The sequence below is a fragment of the Rutilus rutilus genome (assembly GCF_951802725.1).
Source record: "Rutilus rutilus genome assembly, chromosome: 2".
NCBI lineage: Eukaryota > Metazoa > Chordata > Actinopteri > Cypriniformes > Leuciscidae > Rutilus > Rutilus rutilus.
In genome coordinates this window covers 27,498,326-27,521,877 of record NC_140210.1, presented here as the reverse complement: position 1 = coordinate 27,521,877, position 23,552 = coordinate 27,498,326, and the positions used below count along the sequence as shown (strand labels likewise).

The window sequence follows — 23,552 nt, the reverse complement described above, 5'->3', positions numbered from 1 at the left end:
TGTGTTAAATAAGGGAGACATACAAAATGTGCAGAGCAGTGGGTCACGAGGACTGGAATTGGGAACCACTGGTATAGAGACATTACCGTATAGACAGGAGGAGAAGCTTGCAGGCAATCGGGGGGGATGTGGAGGCAAAATTACCAAAATAATGAATCAGAATACTTACCAAAAGATGCTCCTGCTCCTAGCTCATGGACAGCTCCTACTCACGCTCTCCGTCTCTGCAAGTTTCAGAAGGGAATGATTCAGATTTCTCTTGGCACAGCTACTAGAAGACAGACGGATTGCTCACGTCACATCTACGTCGTCAAGCTCAGTTTGAGGCTGCGCAGGACGCTCAGCCATCAGGAAGTGAGTGCTTTTAATTGACTTCACTTTTCTCCGTTGAAGTCTGGTGTCGCTGTGTCCATTTCTTATCCTGTCTATGGTTCTATAGCGAAGTGTACTAGCGCCAAAACCTTCTTAAAATTAATTTTCTCAGAAACGGAGACAACAATTTTAGAAACCGATTCGCTAGTCGGATTTCGCATGATATGAGAGAATACTCACCCTCAAAGTTGTCAATGTAGCTTTAAATATATAATTTAAAGCCCTTCTCTTTCTTACTCTTAGGTGTGACAGCTAACTGCCTCACAATATTGTTAATATCATTCATGTTAACCGCTGGAAAATCTTGTAAACAGCGAGTGTAATTTACCATTATCTCCACCGAATGCAAAAACGGCTTCCGACGCAGCACCGGATGTAACTGGGCGGGCTGAGACAAAATGCGGAAGCGATTGTGCATAGAGCCTATAGGCTTATATGACACACCGTCCAACTTACAGCTAAATGTACTGTATAGGCTATACAACAAAGAAAAAATGGCATTTCGTCATTCTTCAAAATATAATTCATATGTAACAAAACACATCTGCAAAATCCAGAACATCAGAGGTCCGATGTAAAAACCTTGCCAGGCTCATATCACGATTTACAATAAATGTTGCAAATACCTGCGACACTAGTTTGGTTTAGATGCCGTTTCACTCAGATATATGTCTCAATAGTGAAGAAAATACTACTGCAACTTTCAAAATGCCCAATTTAAAGAGCAAAAATGCAAAAGGTAACACTCAAATATATTAGATCATTGTTTTGGCCAACACATATTGGAATAGCCTAAATTAATTGTTCCAATTTATAACATTTAAGACATGTGACAACTTGGAACCAATTGAAATGTGGCTTGCCCCAAACATTTGATCATATTGGAATTTTAGTCTGGGCCCGGTTTTAATACCGGTATTAAGCTGGGTTTAAATTGGGTAGGCTATTTGAAACCAACATACAAAACCATTGCATGGATAAATCCGTGTAATATGACTTTGACTCTATAAAACACTTGTAACATCTTCCCTGTGTGACAATTAAGTTCGTCCCAATTCGCATACTATCCGTCCTAGTATGCGAAAATAGAATTAGTAGGCTACGTCCCAAATTGTAGTATGTTGAAATGAGTATTCCAAAGATACCCGGATCGTCTACTATTTCCGGTGTAGTGAAGTGCTGAGTCCCAGCTTAGGACCCAAGCAATCCGATTGGTTCAAAGCTCGTTGTATGGGTAATCGCTTTTGTGCCTGGTTTCAAGATATCACTTTATAACGTTATAACGTTAAAACTCGTTATAACGACCATTAATGTCTTTTAACTTATATGTTTCATATAGTATATAACCGAAGCTATAGCTTATGTAGATATGATCTATAGATTGTGAAATTAAAAATTTCTCATTCTTAGTGTTTTTTAGTTAGCTTAGATAGTAGCATAGCATAGCCTACAGTTATCCGAAATGATTAGAGATAAGGTTTTTTTCACCATCTATGATATTTTTCGATAAAAAAAAATTTGATACCAAATATGATACAAGCATAATTCTGTTTAAGAATTAATTATGACATGCTTGTAATAATAGGCCTATATATTATGCCTTATTGCTTAATAACAATTAACAATGTCGCAAAACATACCTAAAAATGCTATTTATTTCAATTTAACTATATAAATAATCAGGATAAAAATAAAAGATTATTACATGAATTAGTTGATTACATTAAATCGCGAGAACAGCTTTAGATCAAATAGTTCAAGATGAATATAAGATTCATCCTAAGCTGGGACTCAACACTTCACCACACCGGTCAGAATCCGAAGTGTCCAACAAATCCCACAACCTATTGCGCGTTGGACGAGGATTCGATTAGAACTAGTACAAACACGAGTAAAAAAAGAAGAAAAAAATCTATGGAGGATGTGCGAGTCCGGCGGTTATGTAAGAAAGGTTTAGGCTAGATAGTTTGAGTGATTCATTATCAGTATAGGCTACCTGACGAAAATGTATTTATTCAGTGTTGTCTATATATTTCATCTGCAACATTGTGAACTTTTGTAAAGATATGTTCAGCCATTAACTTTTAAATGCATCATTTTTCAAATTGCAAGCACGTGAGGAGAGTTTCCGCTTGACCACGACTGGCAGATTAACGTGCAACAACATTTCTCTCCGAAACGGTAGGAAATTATATTACATTGAATGTAGTATTTTAACTGTGACAAGGCCGGATTGACAGCAGGGCAGTTTCAGGGACAGGATGTGCGCTGCCCGTTAAAGATGACGAAGTAGGCTAGTATGTCCCAAAGCTTACTCTTTTGCTACACACTCAAAACAAGTATACTTTTTCTTCACAAAAAGAGTATACTTTTAGGGCGCATTAGGTCGCAGCATTAGTCTCGCTCAGCATGCCATACCGATGCAGACTGCATTGTCGCCGTGTGCCTATGGCAGGCGTGAGACGGTTTCCCTCACACTCACCAGCAGAGGGCAGACGTTTGTTAGAATTCTTCCGAGAGTCAGCGCTGTGGATAATTATAAACTCATCACTCTCAGCGTCAGGGCTCGTTTTGTTTGCAAGAACTTAATTTTAGATTTTTAGAATTAATTAACAGCGAGTGCTAGCCCAAGAACCAATATGTCCACGTCAGGCTACTTCAAACAGAGATTGTAAGTAGCCAGACCTCATTAATGTAGGCAATTACTTACCATTAAAAAAATTAGCAAAAAGTCACAATTTGCAATTCACGTAACGTATGTTGTCCATCGCCATCTATGTTGCAGTGCAACATGACTGCATGTCCTCCTTCCCTGCCGCCTCGCAAACTGGCGTCACAGCAATTAGCCTGATACATGTCTCTGTGTTCTGCCAATGACCCCAGTGCTCCACTCGTGACTGATAGCAAGTGATGGTGCTGGTTGCAGCAAAGGGACATGGCAAGCAGGAATGATTCCATTGTGGGCCTAACTGGATCATTTTCTCTCAAGTTTCTCACGATATAAAATACATAACAGTAGGCTACGTGTCTCTTAAACAGCAGTCCAGTAGCACGCAGATGGTGAAGTGTATATTTCTATTCTTAGTCCTTGATGAGCCAGAATTAATGTGAGTCTGAGGGTAATTATGTCTAATGTAGCCAATTAGGAACTCCATCGCATGTTTTCATACTTTCTATAGTCTGAGTCATTGGATGTAACTAAGGTTGAGAAGCAAATGGAATGCAGCCCAAGATGAGCCACATGTAAATCATCACTCATCAGCATGAAAAAAAAAAAAAAAGAGGGGGAACTTAGACGTATTTGGAGATTTAACAGAAATATGTCTAGATTCTGATTGTCGATGCTGATGTGAGTCATGGAACAATGTTAAAAGGTCTTGGTATTTAATTGCTTTTGAAATAAATAATTTTTGGTGGAGAAAACAAAAACAAAAAACACGGAATATTTGGTTTTACCATCCTGGTAACGCTCATTAATTGAGCAATTATTTAGTTCAGACATGGAACAAATCCTGCGCAAGATTGCTCACTGTACCACACAATAGCCTATGCGCTAACTAATTCTGAACGCAAGAAGGCGCTTTGAACTGAAAATTAGAGGAAGCACGCAGTCAGAAGACGAAAGCCACAGTTTCCCCATCAGTGACAGCTGCTTGGGATTTATAACGGAATCTTTTAACTGACGCCGTTACATCCCGTTTGATCTCTTTTTACGGATTTACACTTTTCCTAGCGCTTGTGTTAAATATGTTGGTCAGATGTTAATTAAACTTTGTTTCTCACTCTTAAACACTAGTTGAGCAGCGACTTTTACATGACAGTTAAACTCGAGCGTCTATGAGAATCAAATAGACTCAAATTGCTCTTTTGCATGATGGCGGAATTCTCCAAGATAAAAAGATGAATAGCATGTAGGCCTATTAGCCATATTTTTTTTTCTGCTCACAGATGGATCCGTATGATACAGCAGTAGATCAGAGTTTAACTGTTGGGGAGGGCGAGCATGCCCACACAGAAAACAGTGTTTGTGTGGATTTTATTTTGGGTTCAGTCACATGGGCTGTCTGACAATTGTTAGGCTACTACGGAGGCTCTATAAAAGGGGAAAATGTGATAGTCTAAATATTTTGCAAAGCCTTCAAGGAGACATTTAATTCTAAAATCAATTTTCAGTTTATTCAGAGTTTAAATTATGCAATCACTTATACAACGAATTAATATAGCAATTCATGGGGCTCAATTTGTTGACGTTAGTCTCATGTCTTTTGAAAGAGCCGACATATTGTGTTGCTATGGTTACCTCTTCGTGCAAACCAAGTCCCTTTAAGATATAAATTATTTGGGCAAACGCGATTTCTGGTGTATTTATAAAATAAAATAAACGTTTAAAAACGCAGAAAAAAAAAAAAAAAACTTTCCGAGAGACCCCCGTCCATCAGTTTGCTTTGACATTTGAGGGGCTAAAGCCTTGACAGCTCATCTTAATAATTCGCATCTGTTTTCTTTTCTTTTTAACACGATGATTCCTGAAAGGTAACATTGTGGTCTGTCACTGAGGCACTGTGTCAATTCAACTTTAGGAACTACGATTTCAAGAACAAGTTGTTATGCAAATAAACATTTGACTATATAAACACATGAATCTTCAACCGTCAGCTTTATTATCAGCCGGCGAAACACTAAAATTCCTTTGTTCATGTCGTTATTGAATTACCGCAGGCTCGCGTCGGAAAGGACAGCGGATGCTGATTGGGAATATTTGCATGCTTATTACGGTAACGCGTTATTTGTGCCCTTGCACGAGCACGCAGAATGGCACAGTTGATTTCCTGTGCGCAGTGAGTGGAGCGACATCAAAAGCGCGCGCGCTGGAGTAACACGAGCTGTACACGCAAGACTCAACTGCAGACATAAAGTCACTTTGACGGGCTCTTCTTGTGGGTCAGCGCCACAAGCAGTGACATTATACACTTCCCATTTACTGAAGTGTGTCCATAGAAGCGAAGAAAGTGGCGTTCGCGCGTCACGACCGAAGGATAATTGTACTATATTTTGAGTCCTTTTGACATTTCGCGTTGGTAGTTTCTCGGCTCTCCCGTTGCGTCTACCAGAGATATATATAACAATACGCATGCTACGCGTATTTGGGACCGCTTTGGTGATGCCATGCCCCGCAACAACAGCGGAGATGAGAGCGGCTCCGGCCTCTGGATGAACACTTCTCCCGGGCACGACGCCGAAAGTTACGGATTGAATAATGTGGAATGTGGTAATAGAATGAAGAACAATTGTTCACGGACGGGGGACGGCCTGTTGTCCGCATCTCATGCCGGCACAGGTGCATCGGTTACGGAAAGAGACCGGGGGAAGCAGGGCGCTCGGCTGAGTCTGCTCGGGAAGCCTCTGGTGTACGGAGCGCAAAGCGGCCGGAGAAACGCGCGCTACCGGAGGTTTCAGAACTACCTGTACAACGTGCTGGAGAGACCCAGATCATGGGCTTTTATCTACCACGCTTTTGTGTAAGTGCAGCGTTTATTAACATTGTGCTTGTGTGATATGGAAATCGTTGCTTAATGTCTCAAAGTTTTTCAACTATGTACCTGTTGCTTTTAAGTTTTTTTCGTACTTTTGCCACGTATGAAAGGAAACGTCCCTGGGATGTGGGATATGTAGAGTATGTTTGATATAGGCCTACAGAGAACAAGATGTGGAATGAAATAGTAAATTATACATTTCTCTTAAGGAGAATATGATATTCGCCTTTAACTTCATGTTGTGATTACTCTGCCTTTTGAGATGATAACAGCAGAGCGTGTTCAGATGACAGACCACACAGAAAACATCACAGTAGGCTATCAAAATGGTTGTATTGTTCTTTTAGGATTGGGTCTTGAATTTTCAGTCAACGCAGGAATTGTAGTCTACTGAAAAAAAACTGACATGCTAAATGTTCATTCAGAATAAGACTGATAGTTTGATGTGGTCTGATGGGGAAGCCTTGAAAGACTCCAAGAGCTTCTCATTAGCGTTAGACACTGATGAACACAGACACAAATAGGAACTATTTTAAAAAAACATTCTTATGTTGTTCTAAATCTATGACTTTCTTTCTTAACTTGAACACAAAAGGGAGAAGTTTTGCAGCATGTCCTGGTTACTCTTTTCCACACATGATTTGGGGACTGGAGCTTCCAATATCATGAAAGTGGTGCTGTTTATCTGCTATATTCCAAGTCTTCATTCACGGAACAGACATATTTGGTTCACAAGTTTAACTTAATGGCTTCCACAGACGGGGAAGATATTCAGTGCATAACATCATACATTTGGAGGATTCCTCACATATTGCTTTTGTATTGCTCCAAAAGACTTGGAATATCAAAACAGGTCTGGAATGACCCGAGGATATAAGCTTGCATCATGGAGTTTATCTTTATTTGGATTCAGTCAAGAGGAGTTTTTTGTTTGTTTTTCAGTTATGCTTTTCATCTTAATTTCTTTAAGGCACATATAGATGAGAAGTGACCCAGGTTTATGACGTGGTCAGTCAAATTTCTTCTAAAGAAATCTAATTTCCAGTTTATGTGAAAAGGTCATTTGATGGCATGAGGTTTTGTGCAAATCTTGTGTCCATGCACAGCCTGCTGAAAGACAAGAACAGGCTTCAACATCTGCACATGTTATCTAACTCTTTAAGCGGGAGCTCTTATTTTCATTCCTTCAGTGCTTTGTTTATTCGTGCAGTTGCTCATAAATTCTCGCAAGTCCATTTGATTTTAGGATTTAATTTCACTTAGTGTTGCATTGTTTGTCCTCAGATTAGCCTTTTATAAGGCTAGTTGAGACAGGTTATGTTACTGTTTTTTTTCCTGTCTTGTTGTTGTGTGTTCCACAAGGATAAGGACAAGTCCCAATGCGTTTTATTCCTCACCAAGTGTTCTTTGCAAGCCCAAACACCGCACTCTTCAGATAATGAAGGATAATAAGGAGGAGGTGTGTTATGTGAGTGTATGAGAGATAAGGCTTTTGCGATATGGATTAATATATTGGTCTACATCAGGGAATATTTAGAGTATTATTAATTAGGCTACTTTTAAACGGACATATTATTATTATTATTATTATTATTAAGCAGATATTTTAGTATCTTATGATATTATTTTCTGTCAGATCTATTTCGTAAATGGCTGCATTTTTCTCTAGAATGCCTGCAAGTTTGTGTAAATTACGATATTGGGTCAAAATGCAATGAATGTAATCTGTTTTGTCTCTAGGGTGAATCTGAATGTTAATTAACGGTAAGCAAAGTACAATAATAATTTAGTAAAGTATATTGAGCAGAAGCAGGATTTACTTTAGAGAAGCCACACTGATGTATAAACTGTCTCTTTATTAAAACCCTTTTCTCTCACTGTTGTGCTGCACTCCTCATGAGACATCCTTGGGACAAACTTGGCGGTGCGACTTTCCAGGAAGCCCGACTTTTACTCAGGAAGCCCTACTCCCATGCTACCAGCATATTCGCTGCTTGGGTCACAACCGACTAAATGCGCTATGCTATTGGTAGTTATATTTGAGCCCCACTGGATTATGTGTTTTATCACTAATAGATCACACAGATAGAGAGAAAGAGAATAATTAATTAAATCAAAACAGAATATAAAATGATTCAATGATCTAAGCAGTTTGGGAACGCAAGCTCTGTCACGTCAATGCAACTCTGTGTTAAAAAATGTTACACTACATCCTAATGAAATCATTACAATTTTCACCTTCTTCCTTCAGCCATGATGCTTTTCAGCAGATGCTTGGCCTCAAAGCCTCATAAAAGTGTGACACTTGAAGGTGATTGACAGCTGCTAGAGGAGAAAGAGTCAGCAGGCATTTGAAAGGAAAGTGACAGAGGCCATGCTGCTCTTTTTTTATGTCAGTCAGTCAGGCAGAGAGCAGAGCCTTTTTTCTGAGGGGCTTTTAAAAATTGTGCTCATAATATCATAATATTAGCTAACTCTGTAAAAAGGAATCAGAAAAAAACTCGGCTGAGTGACACAATTTTCCCATTGTTGAGCATTCACACAGAATGTGTTTTTCCATTCGAATGCGCTTTTACATTGTTTTTCTATGTAAACGCGCACTAGATGATAACCGCTGGGCTAGCGTCTTGTGTCTTTTGCAATGTCTCGAGCATGACACGTTCTAAAAACGTGGTGCTCAAGTTAAAACCGTCTTGAGACCTTGCATTTTTGCCCCCATTCTACTGCCCACTTCCACTTCTTGTCCAAGACTTGACACATTTATTTTTTAGAACCTGTTAACAATTTTGATTTTCACTCTTGCACTGGCATTTCAGGCATGTGATAGTTTGACCCTTTGACGTGTGATCATTCTAGTCTGGTCCCTAATCAAATATAGTTTATCTTCAATGAGCCAATAGTAGCCTTTAAATTCAAGACGCTATTTATGTTTCAACCAGGGCTTGACATTAACACCCGCCAAATGCGGGTGGATTTTGCTCGTGGCGGGTAACATAGTCACTCCAACTAGCCACTGGCGGGTTTAATAATTGTAGTCTTTTCAAAAGGCATCTGAAATAAGTGTGACACTACGACACTACAACTCCCATGAGTATTAGGGCTGTCAACGAATATTCTAAATTCGAATATATATTCGAATAGTAAAAAAAAAAAAAAACCATTTCGAAAATGAAAATGAATATTCGAATGTGGAAAAACGCCCGCGGTAGCAGAGTCGCGGCTGTCTGCTTTGCGAGTGGGCCCGCTGCCTGAGGGGTCAGGGACAGGTAACAGAAGGAAGCTTTAACGTTTAACAGAAACATTACTAAAGTGTAGGCTACTGTACTGACTGAATAGATATTGCATGAATAAGGTAGGTTAGATACAGCAGTTTCATGCACTGCAGGCTTCCACTGGTTTGATTATTTACCGTTTCATGTCAAGGAAAAGTTCCATGTTTACCACAGCACAGCTCGCTCAGAGCGTTCAGTGTCGGTTCTATATACTGTAAAACTTCAATTAATATTAATAATATTTGTTTCAATCACTGAATGAAGCCTGCTATAAGAGTCGCGACCTTAAATTGCTTGCTTTGCATTTTCATATTTCACAACTGTTCAGCGTTTTCAACCACATGATGTTTATTTTAGGTTTCAGACATTTAAATACACATACAAGCAAAAATCAAAGCAAAAATATTTATAATTTGTCAAATACAAACTGATGTCTATGGAAGCAGAAAATCAATGCAAAATAAGCAGGGGGAAAAAAATGGTTCATTCATGTCAGAAACACATTGTATTTAATAGTCAAGTTTACTCTATTCTTTGCCCAGTTCACCAGCCACTTTCTTTCATGTATTTCTGAAGAAGTGGATGTATTACCTGTTGTACATCCAACAGACTCTGATTCTATTTCAAAATCAATAGTTTGTGAATATTTTAAATGAAAAAAATAAAAATAAATAAAACTGATACATCAGTCATTAAGCGCTATTGTGGTTGAGGCGTGTCAAACTTGAGGTGTCTCAATGGAAATAGAAATGTGATCGGCCATCTTAAAAATCTCACCCAGGGGGCTCAGCTCGAATTTTTTAAATAACAGAAGTCAAATGAAACACACCACTGCCATGTTTTAAGTCTGTAGGTGGAGTTGTTATTGACCTCTTAGTGGCTCTGCTGCTCTGTTTTGCTGTAACATTTTACCGTACTCCTCCCTCACACTTTCACACATTACCACACATTTACACATATGTAGATCACTGTGTCACCATTTCCTCTATACAGCTGTTTTCTAGTCAGGTAATGCATATTCAAAGACATAGTTCACCCAAAAAATGACAATAAAATATGTGTTTTTGCTAACGCAGTGAAAGCCAACACTGGGCCTAAATGACGTGAAGTGTGAAGTATGAAGTGTGAATGGATTAACCAGTAGCCAATGTGAAGTGATATCAAATTGCAGGAACATACTTGTACATGGAAGTAAATATTTTAATATAATTTTGACTTTATGCTTCTGTTGCCAAAAAGAATATGTGTGGGTGCTCTTTTATTTTTCTTCTAGCATATAGGAAAGAAAGTCTCAGAGAGTCAAACTAAAAGTCTGAGAAAGAGTTAGTGAGATAAAAGGCAAGGTATTTTGATCAAATCAAACTTTTTGTTTCACTTTTACACCACATTGAACAGGGAGACAGTTATACACACGTTTAAGGTTTTAGAAGACACTCTAGTGTTTTACAAACAGACACGTCCTCTCACAGACTCACAGACTCACACACCACCACACAGGAAGCTGCCGGTCAATTGTGAAACCGCTTTCACATTGTGAGCACTTGCAGATATAACTCTACCCATATACACTCAGATAAAGAGCAAACTGTACTTCTCCTTCTCATAACGAACTTCCTTTTAATAGACAAACACACACAATGAGTCACATATATATTTGTAAAGATCATAGTTTTAGTAAATGAGGCATTCAGGACTTTATGTGTTTTCCCTGGTGTCTCCGGGCTGCCCCCACTGTTGAATATATTTGCCACAACGAAAGCCTATTGCAGGTGTAGTATTTGAGCTGAGAAGAGAAACAGTCAGAGGAACTTTCTGCAGATGCAGTTTCTGTAGTTCAGATGAATCATATAAAAAACAATGCATAAATGTTGCTCTCTTTCTTTCTCTGTCAATGCCTATACAAATGAACAATGCTGTCTTTAATTCAGGGGTTTAGATTTAGTATAATGGCTGTGAAATTGTGTCCACTTGTGACGGTTTTAACCTGGCAACTAAACAAAATGCAATAGCCTCAGTTTGTGTTTCTCCGTGCTTCTTGTACATTTGATGACACTTTCAAAGTGAAATATCCACTGAGTGGCACTAAAAGCTATTCAGCTTTATCTGAAAGGCGAATGTTTTATTGTGTTGGTTGTTGTACATATTGTGGCAATTTGGAAATGAAATGTTGGATGAGTGGCCCTAAAAATGTTTATGGCACCTACACTAAACCCTATCCTAAACCTAACCGCTAATGTTAACAAAAGCAAATGTGAGATAAAAACAGAATTGCTTTAGCAATCATGCTGATTTTAACTTGCTTCTACAAGTCTTCAAGCTTTTTTATTGTGACTCTCTTCTTGTTTCATGGAATTCACATTTAATACCCAATCACTCTGCATCGCAAGTGCAATGCTGTACCAGTTGAGCTATCAAGCAAGTTTGTTACATCAGAACAGCCATACATGTGGAGCTGGTTATGTGATACAAACTTCACAAATGGTTGGGGTCATAACATATATTGTGAAAGGAACGACATGAAAATATGTCTTTGTTAATTGATAATCTGACCTTTCATCATAATTTGTGTGAAAAGCAATACAAATTGTTGGTGTTTCACTGCCTGTAGTGTTTATTTAATCTGGAAACTTTCCATTGAGTCTATGTTGGAAAAAACTCTATGCAAGTTGATGAACAAAAGGAGGACAGAAGGAATAGGGGTTGTGCAAAAAAGATCTAAGAGGACCAAACCTATTAGATAGGGTGACCAGACAGTCCCTGTTTTTGAAGACCTGTCCCCAACTGGAGTTCTACTCTCAAATGTCCACTGTGAAATAACACTTAAGGCTGATTTATACTTCTGGATCGGACCTATGCCGAAACATCTACGCTATAGGCAAGGCGTTGGTTTTCATTTATACTTCTGCGTTGTTGTCCGCGTTGACACGCAATTACAAGCAGAGGGAGCATGTGAACCCCGAGGGAGCGGTTCTAGCAGACCAATCACAGCGCTTGCATCCGCGCAGAATTGACGCGTTGTTACATTTTTGGAGAGGTGCACGTCAGGGTACGCCGAAGGGTACGTGTGCTACACACAGCCTACGACGTAGCAACGGCGTGAGTTAGACGCAGAAGTATAAATTGGGCTTTAGTGTGCTAGATACGCCACATGCTTGTTTAAAAACAATATCGTCGCATACAGTGTCATTTCATCTTTGTTTTGAGTTTTAGAAAAAAGGTGTATATATATATATATAGGCATATATACACACACACTGTACTGTATGTGTGTGTGAGTGTATTGACCACTGACTTTTTCATATTGACCCTGGTTATTATTTTAGAATATTGTCCACTTGTGTTTAGCCTTCAGATTTGAAGCATGCAATTGAATAAATGCTTTAGTGTGTATATGTGTGTATGTATTGGGTGTGAGTGTGAAATGAGAGACAGAGAGAGAGCCTTGTTTGCATGTTTCCAAATGAAAGAACCTCTCTTACCAGCTTTGGCTTGCCGTTTCCACTAGGTCCAATCCAACCCCCAATACCTTCCAAAATAAACAGTCCAGTGTTAATGCTTTTTTTATTTTTATTTTTTTCACCTTTCACCATGTTACTTGTGGAGATGGAAAAACAAGCATGAGTCTGATGAATGTCTGTTCAAAATCTGAATGTTCAAAATGTCTTGTACTTTTGAATTGTGTGTTTAGAAGAGTCTTCATAAATATTCAGTCAATAATGGTTTAGATGCCAAAAATGGCAGTTTATATATCAAAAGTAATTTTTCATGATATATTATGCATCATCACGTACTTGTGTGTCTGCTTTGAATTAATAATTGAAATATGCCCATATTCCCAGATAGTGTACCTTTGTTGACCTTCTGTATTTCTTTAGATTTATTTGCGATGATGAAGTTTGAAGTCAGAGGGTAGCTCATATTTAAGGCCTTTCTCTGTGAGAGTGAACCAGTCTTAGAGGTCAGCCATAGTTCCCAGAGCAGTTCTCAGGTCTGATCTAATCCTCCTTTGCCCTCTTCTCTTGCTATTAACCATTGAGAAAGAAAAGGCCTTAGCATGTTTCTGTAATACGCTACATGATGTGGGCCAACCAAAACTTTATTTTATTTGTCCTCCTGGAAGTATGGAAAATTTGCTAGAAATTAACTTATAATGTAGGATGTGCGTGTGTCTGTGTTTGTGTGAATGGGAAAAGGGTTAGAAATCATGTATGTCACATTCAATTAAGTTTTGCTTTTGAGCAGACTGCAGACATTAAAAGGTGAATATTTAATAAGGGCATACAGTGCTATGCATAAGTTTAGACACCCATGCTAAAGTTGACTAAGAAGAGGAATAAACTTGGAAACTCGTGTCTTTAAAATGGAAATTGAACTTAATGCCTTAATTAAAAAAATTTGGAAAAATCCAACCTTTAAGGACACCAATTTTCTTTGTGAATGAATAATGTATCGTAAATAAATAAATGTTCTTCCTTAAAATACAGGGTGCATAAGTCTGGACACCCCTATGTTAAATTCCCATAGAGGCAGGCAGATTGTTATTTTTAAAGGCCAGTTACTTCATGGATCCAGGATACTATGCATCCAAAGTTCCCTTGGCCTTTGGAATTAAAATAGCCCCACATCATCACATAGCCTTCACCATACCTAGAGATTGGCATGGAGTACTTTCCATAAGATCATCTCTCAATGCAAATCAAACCAGCTATTAGGCTAACTGAAATAAAACCATGCCAGTCTCTAGGTATGGTGAAGGCTATGTGATGATGTGGGGCTATTTTAATTCCAAAGGATCTTGGCTTTTTGTATGTAATGGAAACTAAATTAAAACTATAAAATAGCAAATTTGAACATGTATAGGTTTATGTATAGATACTTTCAAAGTTCAAATACATTTTGAGCTCCATCAGCCCCATGCTTGCTTAAATGATTTTCTTCTCATTATTTTTTTTTTCAATTAAAGAATTTCATTAAAGTTATGGGAATTTGTTATCGGTAATTGTATTATAAAATAATGTTCATTGTGTGTGACTGAATCCATTTTCACATTTATTTTGTTCAGTGTTTTCATCCTCTTATATGTCCTCTTATAATCTATCTCCACATGGGCAGCTCTTCATATTTTTTCATATCCCCACTTCCTGTACCCTCCCCCATGCTGTTCCTCCTTGTTCCCCTTTCTCCTCAGTTTACTCCGGCCCAGCCTTGACTGTTCCCAGGTCAGCGTTAATTATCTTCAAACCCTCAGTCTGCATTAAAGTCATGACATTGTGACAGGCCCAGGCGTCAGCCACTTCTGCCTAAGCTTCACACACATACAATCTGAAAGAACTGGGTTGCCAGTGGTCCCGTAATTGCCTCGGAAATGTTGATTTGCAATAAAAATGTTGTCTTTTTCCCCACTACTGTCATATAAAGTGTCCTTCAAATATGCTAGTATAATATAGATTTGGTCTGGGTTCTTCCTATTGTGGTTTACTGTCCAATATTTTTTGCAGTCTCTGGGAAATGCAGTCATGGAAACCCTTACAAAAACAAGTAGTATACTTCAAATTCATTTTATTAAGTATACTTAAGTAAAGTTTTTAAGTATACTTTATGTAGTAAGTATACTAATAGCAATGTAAGTATACTTGTAAGTGTGTTTTAATACTACTTGGGACTAAATTTACCCAATTTTTAGTGTATAAAAGTATACTTTTAAGTAAACTTTATGTGTAACAGTAGTAAACTTTGAGTACACAACTAGTTTACAACTAAGTTTTTCATTTGTACTGCAACTATAGTACAAGTTAACTTTTCCTGGGTCTGAGGAGGAGTGCTATTGGCGACAATACGGGCCAGGACCCCTCGAGGCTTGGGTTGTGGACCTGGACCGGTGTGGTATATAGGTTTTGAAGGCTGCATACCACACCTTCGACCTCTCTGAACTTCTCGACCACCGTCTCCACGGATGTGCCGAAGAGCTCAGAGGGCGAAACCAGCGCTTCGAGGAGAACGTTTATCTCTTTTTCCTTGATGTTTGCCACTTTGACCCAGAGATACCTCTCCATAGACACCATTGCCGCCATCGATCCGCCTTGAGATAGATCTGTTGTGCAGTGCAGTTCTGCTACCGTCTCAGGGGTGGAGCCCCTGACCCTGATCCAGGTCTTTCAGCAAATCGGCCTGGTAGGCCTGCAACACAGTCATTGTGTGCAGGGCAGCCCCGGCCTGACCTGCTGACGCGTACGCGCTGCTTTTCACATGTGACGTCACATGCAGCGGTGTGGTCGGAAGAGTTGGAGCTTTTAACATCAATGCCTCCCCAGCGAGAAATAGCTGGCCAGCGTCTCTTCAACTGGTGGCATCGACTCATACCCTTGCTCACATCGTCGTACCATTTTTGTAGCATAAACACCATCAAACCGATGAGAGCTTTGGATCTTCCAATGTTTCTCTATGGCGCTGAAACCTAAAGATTTCAGAGTTCCGGTCCCCGTGCAACTGATACTCAACTGCCATTGGCTCATCTGCGTTCGAGGGGAGGAGCTTACCGATAGGTCAATTGTCCCAATTCCCTTGAGAAAAGGGACAAACGAGAGCAGAGTTTTTTCATAGAGAAACTCGCGCAATGCTCGCATTCAGCCCCCTAGAGCACAGAGCAAGCATGCTCCTCGTCCAAGTAAATCTTGCACAGATTGTGTGTATCATCAGGTGTCAGATAGCGCTGACACGGATGTACGCATTTCCTAAAGGCTCGCAGTGCCATAACTGCCTTCGAAACGTCACAAACAAATGGCTCCTGAAGACAAGAAAGTGAATGATGTGTATAACAGGTGCCCTTTTGTACTCTGGTTGCACCAGTAGTGACGTCATAGGCTGTCGGCGGCCAATATTGTTGTTGTGTTTTGATGTGCTTCAGACACCAGTCATGCCAGAGGCATTCCCCATTAGCATCCTAGGACACAGTGCGAGTTCCTATTTAAATGGGAAACCCTTTTACTTTGCCTTTTCCTGTTCACTTCTATCAGTTCTTATACATGACATCCAGCACTGATATGTGGCTTCAAAAGTCTTACACTATTCTACAATTGGCTTCTGCCTTCACATGTGGTCCTTATCTTATTTTGTTCTTACTGATCTAAATAATCTAATATAAAGAACCTTTGTGCAATGGAAAGATTCCAATGATATTAAATGTTCTTTGATATTAAATGCCAATAAAAAATGTGGGGCACAAGTTCAAGTGAAATACTGCTGTGCCCCAATAAATTATCATTGATAAACCTTTCCTGATGTTGGATATTATACCGTATCCCGACATTAGATTTTTTTCCCCTGATATTTCAGCAATCATGTAATGTGTGCTATAAGAAATTATAGTCTGCTCCGATCCAACTTCCACTCCAATATATATATTTAAATGTTCCTTCTCTTAAAAGAGCTTATTTATCATAGAGACAATTCCTTCCAATCTCAGTAATATATAAATAATATTACAGGGGTGACATGTTCTCACCCATAGCGTCGGAGCGGCAGCGGGCAATCAAGAACGATCCTGAATACCGGGATGTCAGACAATCTTGTCACCTTAACATTTGGCCGTTCTTATTTGAAAGAATATCAAAGATGTGAGAACAGAAGGCTATCACTTTCATTGTTATCCTCAATTTACATTTAAGACAGAGATTCATTTACATGCTGAGCGGGAAGACGAATGTAATGCAGTATAAAATGTTTGAGCAGAGATTATTCGGGATTCTGTTTGACTCCGCTGAATCTGAAGTGCTGTCTGTACTTTGTTACTACTTTGCTGTAATCAATTTCATTTTTTGAGATCTTCGACGTCCACATCATTTTTTCTTACAGTGCTTATGATCGACTCTGTACTGCATGTAAAGACAATGATTGCCAATTCAAATAAAAAGAGTCTCAAAATATGTGGACATTTTTTGGATCGTGTGCCCCAGTAGGCCTAGTGATGAAAAGCTAAAAATTCTCCTGACTATGACCAGCAAACGAGGAATCAATCAGGAATCAGTCCCATAGCAGTCAGTGAATCATTCAACACCCTCTGTTCCACCTGCATCAACAAGGGCTTCTTCAGTTTCATTCCAGACTACACCTTAATCCACCCCAGCTCATGTTAAGACCATTGGGGAAATCAGAAAATTCTCTTTGTCACATTACAGGAAGATAGTGTGTCTTTGTTTTGGCTAGTATGCTACAATTTCTTCCTGATAATGAAAATGTAATGTCTTTCTATGTTAAAACTGATGTTTTGTTCAGGATTGCATTCGTCCACTGTCGTTTTGCTGTTTTTATGAAAAATAAAAACCATTGTGTAAACTGTTGTAAACATCTACTCTGCTCATCCAGCACAAGTTGCAGTCACACACAGACTGTGAAAGTGCAGCAGGAATCACAGTTCACTGATCGCATGGCGATGGCGGAGGATTCGTTGCGCAACAGAGCGTCTAATATCTTGTAAAATGCGTGCTAAAACAAATGTTAGAAAATAATATAAAATGATAACACTGCTAGTTTTTAAAATTCATTAATTTAACAATCATGTATACCAAAAAAACAACAACAAAAAACATTTATTTCTTATGATAATTCATTTGCACATGGTCATTCCAATTGGGACAAACTTTCTGAATACCATTTGCTTTAAAGAGATAGTTTAACCAAACCTTGATATTCAAATCATATAATTTTATATCATTCAAAACTTATTATGTTTTTCCTGTGGAGTTATTTTGCTCATCTTACACATAGCCAAACAGCATGGTGATTTTGTGCTGGGAGGTAATTTATATATTGTACAATGGTAGAAGTCAACAGTTTATACCACTTATCTCTGTGGTGCAATTTAAAAAATCTGAATCTGATCTGAGAATTTGTATCTTGGTTTTGATACATTGAGTTATACCAATTGTGTGTGGTGTAGACTCCATACAGCTTATACAGTGACTCATACAGTCATATTTTTAATGTGCAACTGTTCCTACTCTCAATTTCAACTCAGCTGTTATACATGCTACAAAGATGCTACACTTACCATTTGTTTGTGTTCATCAAGTTAAAAAAAAATCCAAGTGATTTTTTAAGTTGCAATCAAAAAATATATTACTTCACATTTATGTATAATAAACAAGCAAACTTATTTCTGTAATGACAACTCGGTGAGTGTTTGGCAATTGGCATGACAATGTTGATATATTTGGTCTTGGCGGAATAGATCTGCTAGGTTGCTGCTGCTGTTGGTTACCGGTATTGCTGCTGCAGAGTACGGGACTTGCTACTCCCAAAACAGACACCACACGCTGCTGTGAGCAAGTAAGACATGCTGCTGCTCTACAACATAGCGTACATGGATTACCCGTAGCAGATCTATACAGGTGGAGCTGGGGAAAGTGGAGGGTTTCTGAAAGCGCACTGCACTGCTAAGGCAAATGCTAACCATGTGTTTGAAGGTTGAGCACACAAACTCATTGGCTGCTGATACAACAGGAACCAATTAGCTGTGCCCTATAGAGAATATGACTGCAAGCGTTTGAGTTAAGGACCTAGCCTGTGCCATCTAGAGTTTCATTACAGAACTTTGTACACACACTTACCAAAAAACTGCAAATTTGAACCTATGTGAATACAAAACAATACCATTATAGGCTAATACTTCATTATAACAAATTTTCTACTAATATCAGTATAATTCTAGTATTAATAGAACTGCCACTGCATGGTGACCCATCAAAAACGTAAGGCGTATGACCCTGTTTGTGCTCGGTCATTGATAATGTGTTCACTGTTCTTCACACATTGTCTCAATCACTCCTAAGAGGGTATATGTTTCTGCTGTCTCACAAACAACTCGGTCCTTTATTGCACCATTATGTTTCTGAAAGAGTCACTATAATTGAATTTGGGAGATATTAACTGCTTTACTACTACTTTCATAAATACTTGGCTTGGTGCAAAGTCAAGTCGAGTCACCTCTGTTTGTATAGTGCTTTGTACAATACAGGTTGTTTCAAAGCAGCTTTGCAGTGTTCCACTGAAGTCAGTTCAGTGTTGATTCAGTTTCCTTTTAAAGATCATCAGTTATTAAATTAGTTCATTTCATCTATAGAGCAATTCTGCAAAAAAAAAAAAAGATGTCATCATCCAGCTCAGTTCAGTTCTCATACAACAGCATCAGTACAGTCAGATCAATAATATTGATGAGTATTAGGTGTCCCCAACTAAGCAAGCCAGGCGTCTCTCATGAATCACTTTACTTCATTTGTTTGCCTGGATGTGAAATAAATGGTCCCAAAAAACAGTTTGAACCTACCAGTTGTTTGGCCATTAATAATGTCAGTATGAAAACATTGGTTACGGGTGTGTTCCAGACCCCTCAAAACCACACAGACCTTCTTTCTGTCCCTCTCGCTATCTCTCTCTTTTTCATACACACCTGTTGTTTTTGGATGTCAGACAGGGTCACACAAGTTTTGCATTCCTAAAATCATCTGGAAGGGCTAATTTAGAGAGTAAGCCATGCTAATGTTTTTAGTGGCTGTGCTCACAAAGCTTTACAGCTTATTCTTTACAACAAGATCAGTTCTGACCATCTGATGTGATTACTGTGGTAAATTCTTGAAATATGTCATAAAATTCCCATAATATTTGAAGACTTAACAATGAAAGCAAATAAGTGACACCCACTGGTTTATGTAATGTAAGTACTTTGTTTTTGAGGTTTTTTATGTCATTAAATTCCACTTTTTATTAAGAACAAGCCCTTACTCCCTCTGTCGAAGGCTTTACGTTATTGCTGGCTCGTTTTTCATCAGGTTGTGGTTTCAGATGAGAAAATGATTTTATAAAATGTTAAAACAGTGCTGCTGGGAGTAACTTTATGACTTCATGATTGGGTGGAGTCTTGAACAAAGAAATAAACACTGGAATTCCTGCTACTTTTCCTCATATGCATCCTTACACACACACACACACACACACACGCATATTGGGTTTCCATGTTTTATGGGGACCTTCCATAGATATAATAATTTTTATACTGTACAAACTGTATATTCTGGATATAACCCGGTTCCCTGAGAATGGTAACGAGACACCACATCATGGTATTGACATGGCATCGATGTTGCCCTCAAAAGGGGTTATGTATATAACCCGGTTCCCTGAGAATGGGAATGAGACGCTGCGTCGCTGTGCCATACTTCAAGTACGCCTCCGTGGCTTCTTCAGCCAAGTGAATCTGGTGACGCTTATGTGCAAGTGTTACTTATAGAGATGATTACGCACAACGTTGCATCAGCTGACTTCGTCCGAGGCCAATGGCTTGGCATGTACTACACGTGACTCAGACACGGTCTCATGCCAAAGTGTCCCCACAAGGTCAAATATTACTTGAATTACCATCTTTGTGGTGAGGGCAGGACCACACACACACACACACACACACACACACACACACACTTAGCTATCTCAATAGGGACATTGCATAGACTTCTATAGATGTTATATGCAGCTAGTTAAAAATACTACCTAACTCTAACCCACACCCTAACCTTACCAGAAAACTTTCTGCATTTTTACAATTAAGAAAAAAAAAAAAGCATTTACTTTACTTTTATGCTGTTTTTACAAACAAGGATGTCCCCGAAAGGGGGGTTTGGGAGATTTTGTCAGATTTAGCTAATTTCTGGGTACAAATTTGTCCCCAAAATATGGTTATTTTAGACACACACACACATATACAAATATAGGGCTTCGATTAACAGCTATTTTGCTAATTGATTAGTCTGTTGATCATTACTTTAAAGGGATATTTCACCACTGGAAAGATGAATGTGTTTTTAAATTGGGTCATTTATGAAGTAGAAATGTGAAATTAATGTAGAAGTTGCTGCCTTCTAGACTGAGAAAAGCCAGAAAATTTATTTTTGGCTCTTGTGGATGAAAGACAACAACCCCCAGAATGTACTTGCTTCGCTGCCCTATGAGGCCACTCCCAAGCCATGCCTACCGGTTACAGAGGGCAGTATTGGAAGAAATGATACAACTAGGCTACTAGACTCGAAACTGAAAGGATGCTGTTTTATCGTGAGATCCCCCTATGGGCGGGTTGAAAACATGCGGAACTAGCTCCTACTACTGGCTGTAGTCTCGAGCCTCTGGCCAAAAAAGCCTCTGACGCAAAATGAAGATTTTTGCTTAATCAGAGTTTTTTTTTCCAGACACACAATACATAAATCTCTCGTCTCAGGGGGATATGAGGGAGGGAAGCACGGTCATTCGAAAGGGTTTCTACTGATACAAAGCTTAATGCTAATCGGTGAAGTTATTCAGTATTCCACAACTTGCACAATTTCTCCAAATATATACTCTGAACATTACTGAACATTACACATACTGGTAGTACAGTACATACTAATCACATGATTTTTCCTATACTGAAGTAGCCTAATGCAAGTAGAGTAATGTGTATTTTATTTATTTATTTATTTACATAGCAATCAACTTTCAAGTAAATTTACATGTACCTGAGTTAGCCAGTTTTCATTGGCAGTCCCTTTGCCTGATGTTGTTAGGCAGTAGTAACTATAAGGTGATTGTAACACAATCATAGGCTTTGATTTATGTTTCTGTCTGTGAGAGAAACACATGGACTGCAAATACATTACAATTGTCAATGAACAAAAATTTGACAATTTACAAATACTGTACACTGTCGCGAGTCACTCTCTCACTGATATACCTGATGATGTTGGAGTTAATTACTTAAAATGCAATTTATCATTGTGCAAAAAACCTTTGTGTGAGGTTGTTAAGTTGTAATGCTAAATATAATGGTAGAATTGTCTGTATTGTGACTTGCCTGGACCCGATGTGGGACCCACTAATCAGAGAGATTCTCGAATCCCAATCTGTATTTTGATTGGTTAAAGTGAATGGAAAATACCTTTTCTTTTTCCATGGTCGGCCATGGGATTGATGCCTATGCATGTAATAATCGGACATAAAAGTCTCTAACATTAACAGGTTATTATGTTCAGAGGTGTAGCCTGATTGTTAGTGTTCCTGCAGAGCTTTCTACACCTCTGATAAGTTAGCACTGTCTGTACTTTTTTATCATTTATAATTAGTGATTTACACTCCCCTCTCTTGCTTTGTCCTTTTGTGGACAAACTGTTTTATTGTGTTTGATGGTGATTTCATTCACTGTTGACTGATATGAATATGCACTCTCCATAAAGTACTTTAAGTTTACAATGCAGTGACATTTAATCACACACTTGCTATTAGGACTAGTGGTCACATTTTATTTTCTTTAACTTACATAAAAAAAACAGTGTATTACTGTGTTCATATTGTATTGCAAAACACATTTTCCGCTATTGAGATGGGATACGGGTAAAGTTAGGACAGACTTGGTGGGTTAAGGTGTAAGGGAAGGGTGGTCAACAGAGTAATTATAGATGCAATTACAGCTGTAATTACATGCAGGTGTTTTTTAAAATATAAGGACAATGTAAAACATGTATATGCACAATAAGTGCATTGTATCAAATTATTAATTTAAGTGTAGTTACACTTTATTTTAAGGTGATGTAGTTACATTGTACTAACTCAAATAAGTACTGAATAATATTAATTAACTACATGTACTTATTATAATGTTACGGTTAGGGTTAGAGTTAATTACTTGTAATTATGCATTATTTATGTTATTAATATAGCAAGTACACGTAGTTACGTGTAACTACATCACCTTGAAATAACGTGTTACCAAGTGTTAGTAGTAGTTAAAGACACTTGATATAAAATGGGACCAGACGAGTTAAGTTAAAAATAAATGCTCTCAATTAGGGCTGTGAAGCAATCATATTTTTTTATCTAATTAATGACATGATGTGGCGATTAATTAATCGCACATTAATCACACATCAAATTTGGCTGAGAAATTACGCCCAAAAGATCATTTAAAGTCTTTATTGTGTGAAATAAGAAAAGCATCAAATAGACATTACAAAAAGTAGCTTAAAGGGCCTTACACACCGGGACGAATATCGGCGCGCGTTATTCGCCAGCGTTTTTCAACGCGTTTTTTGTGTTCACACCCAAGCGATTTTCGCTGACGATGAGCCGAGTGAACATGCAAATTCATTCCCTGACATTAGATGGCGCGATTGTCAAACGTTCGTGGGAAAAAGTTACAAGCCTATGTACATGAAAGACAATTAAGTAAAATGAAACTCACCATCAAGGCCCATTTGCTCTGCAATACCACTCCATAACAGTTCTCTTTTATCAAGATTTTTGTAGTCGCGTTTGACATATAGTTCTTTATGTTCCGACACCAACGAGGCCAGCAGCTCTA

At 38.5% G+C, this 23,552-nt stretch overlaps 1 protein-coding gene across 1 annotated transcript in view; it reads left to right on the top strand.

Annotated features, from left to right (window-relative positions):
* The first annotated feature begins 5,179 nt into the window (after positions 1-5,179).
* kcnq5b (potassium voltage-gated channel, KQT-like subfamily, member 5b) overlaps positions 5,180-23,552 on the top strand; it is a 116,704-nt gene continuing 98,331 nt past the window's right edge. The window contains exon 1 of the mRNA XM_084394704.1: positions 5,180-5,891. Within this exon, the coding sequence (XP_084250830.1) occupies positions 5,539-5,891 (353 nt within the window). The 5' untranslated portion in view covers positions 5,180-5,538. The remainder of the gene's footprint in view (positions 5,892-23,552) is intronic.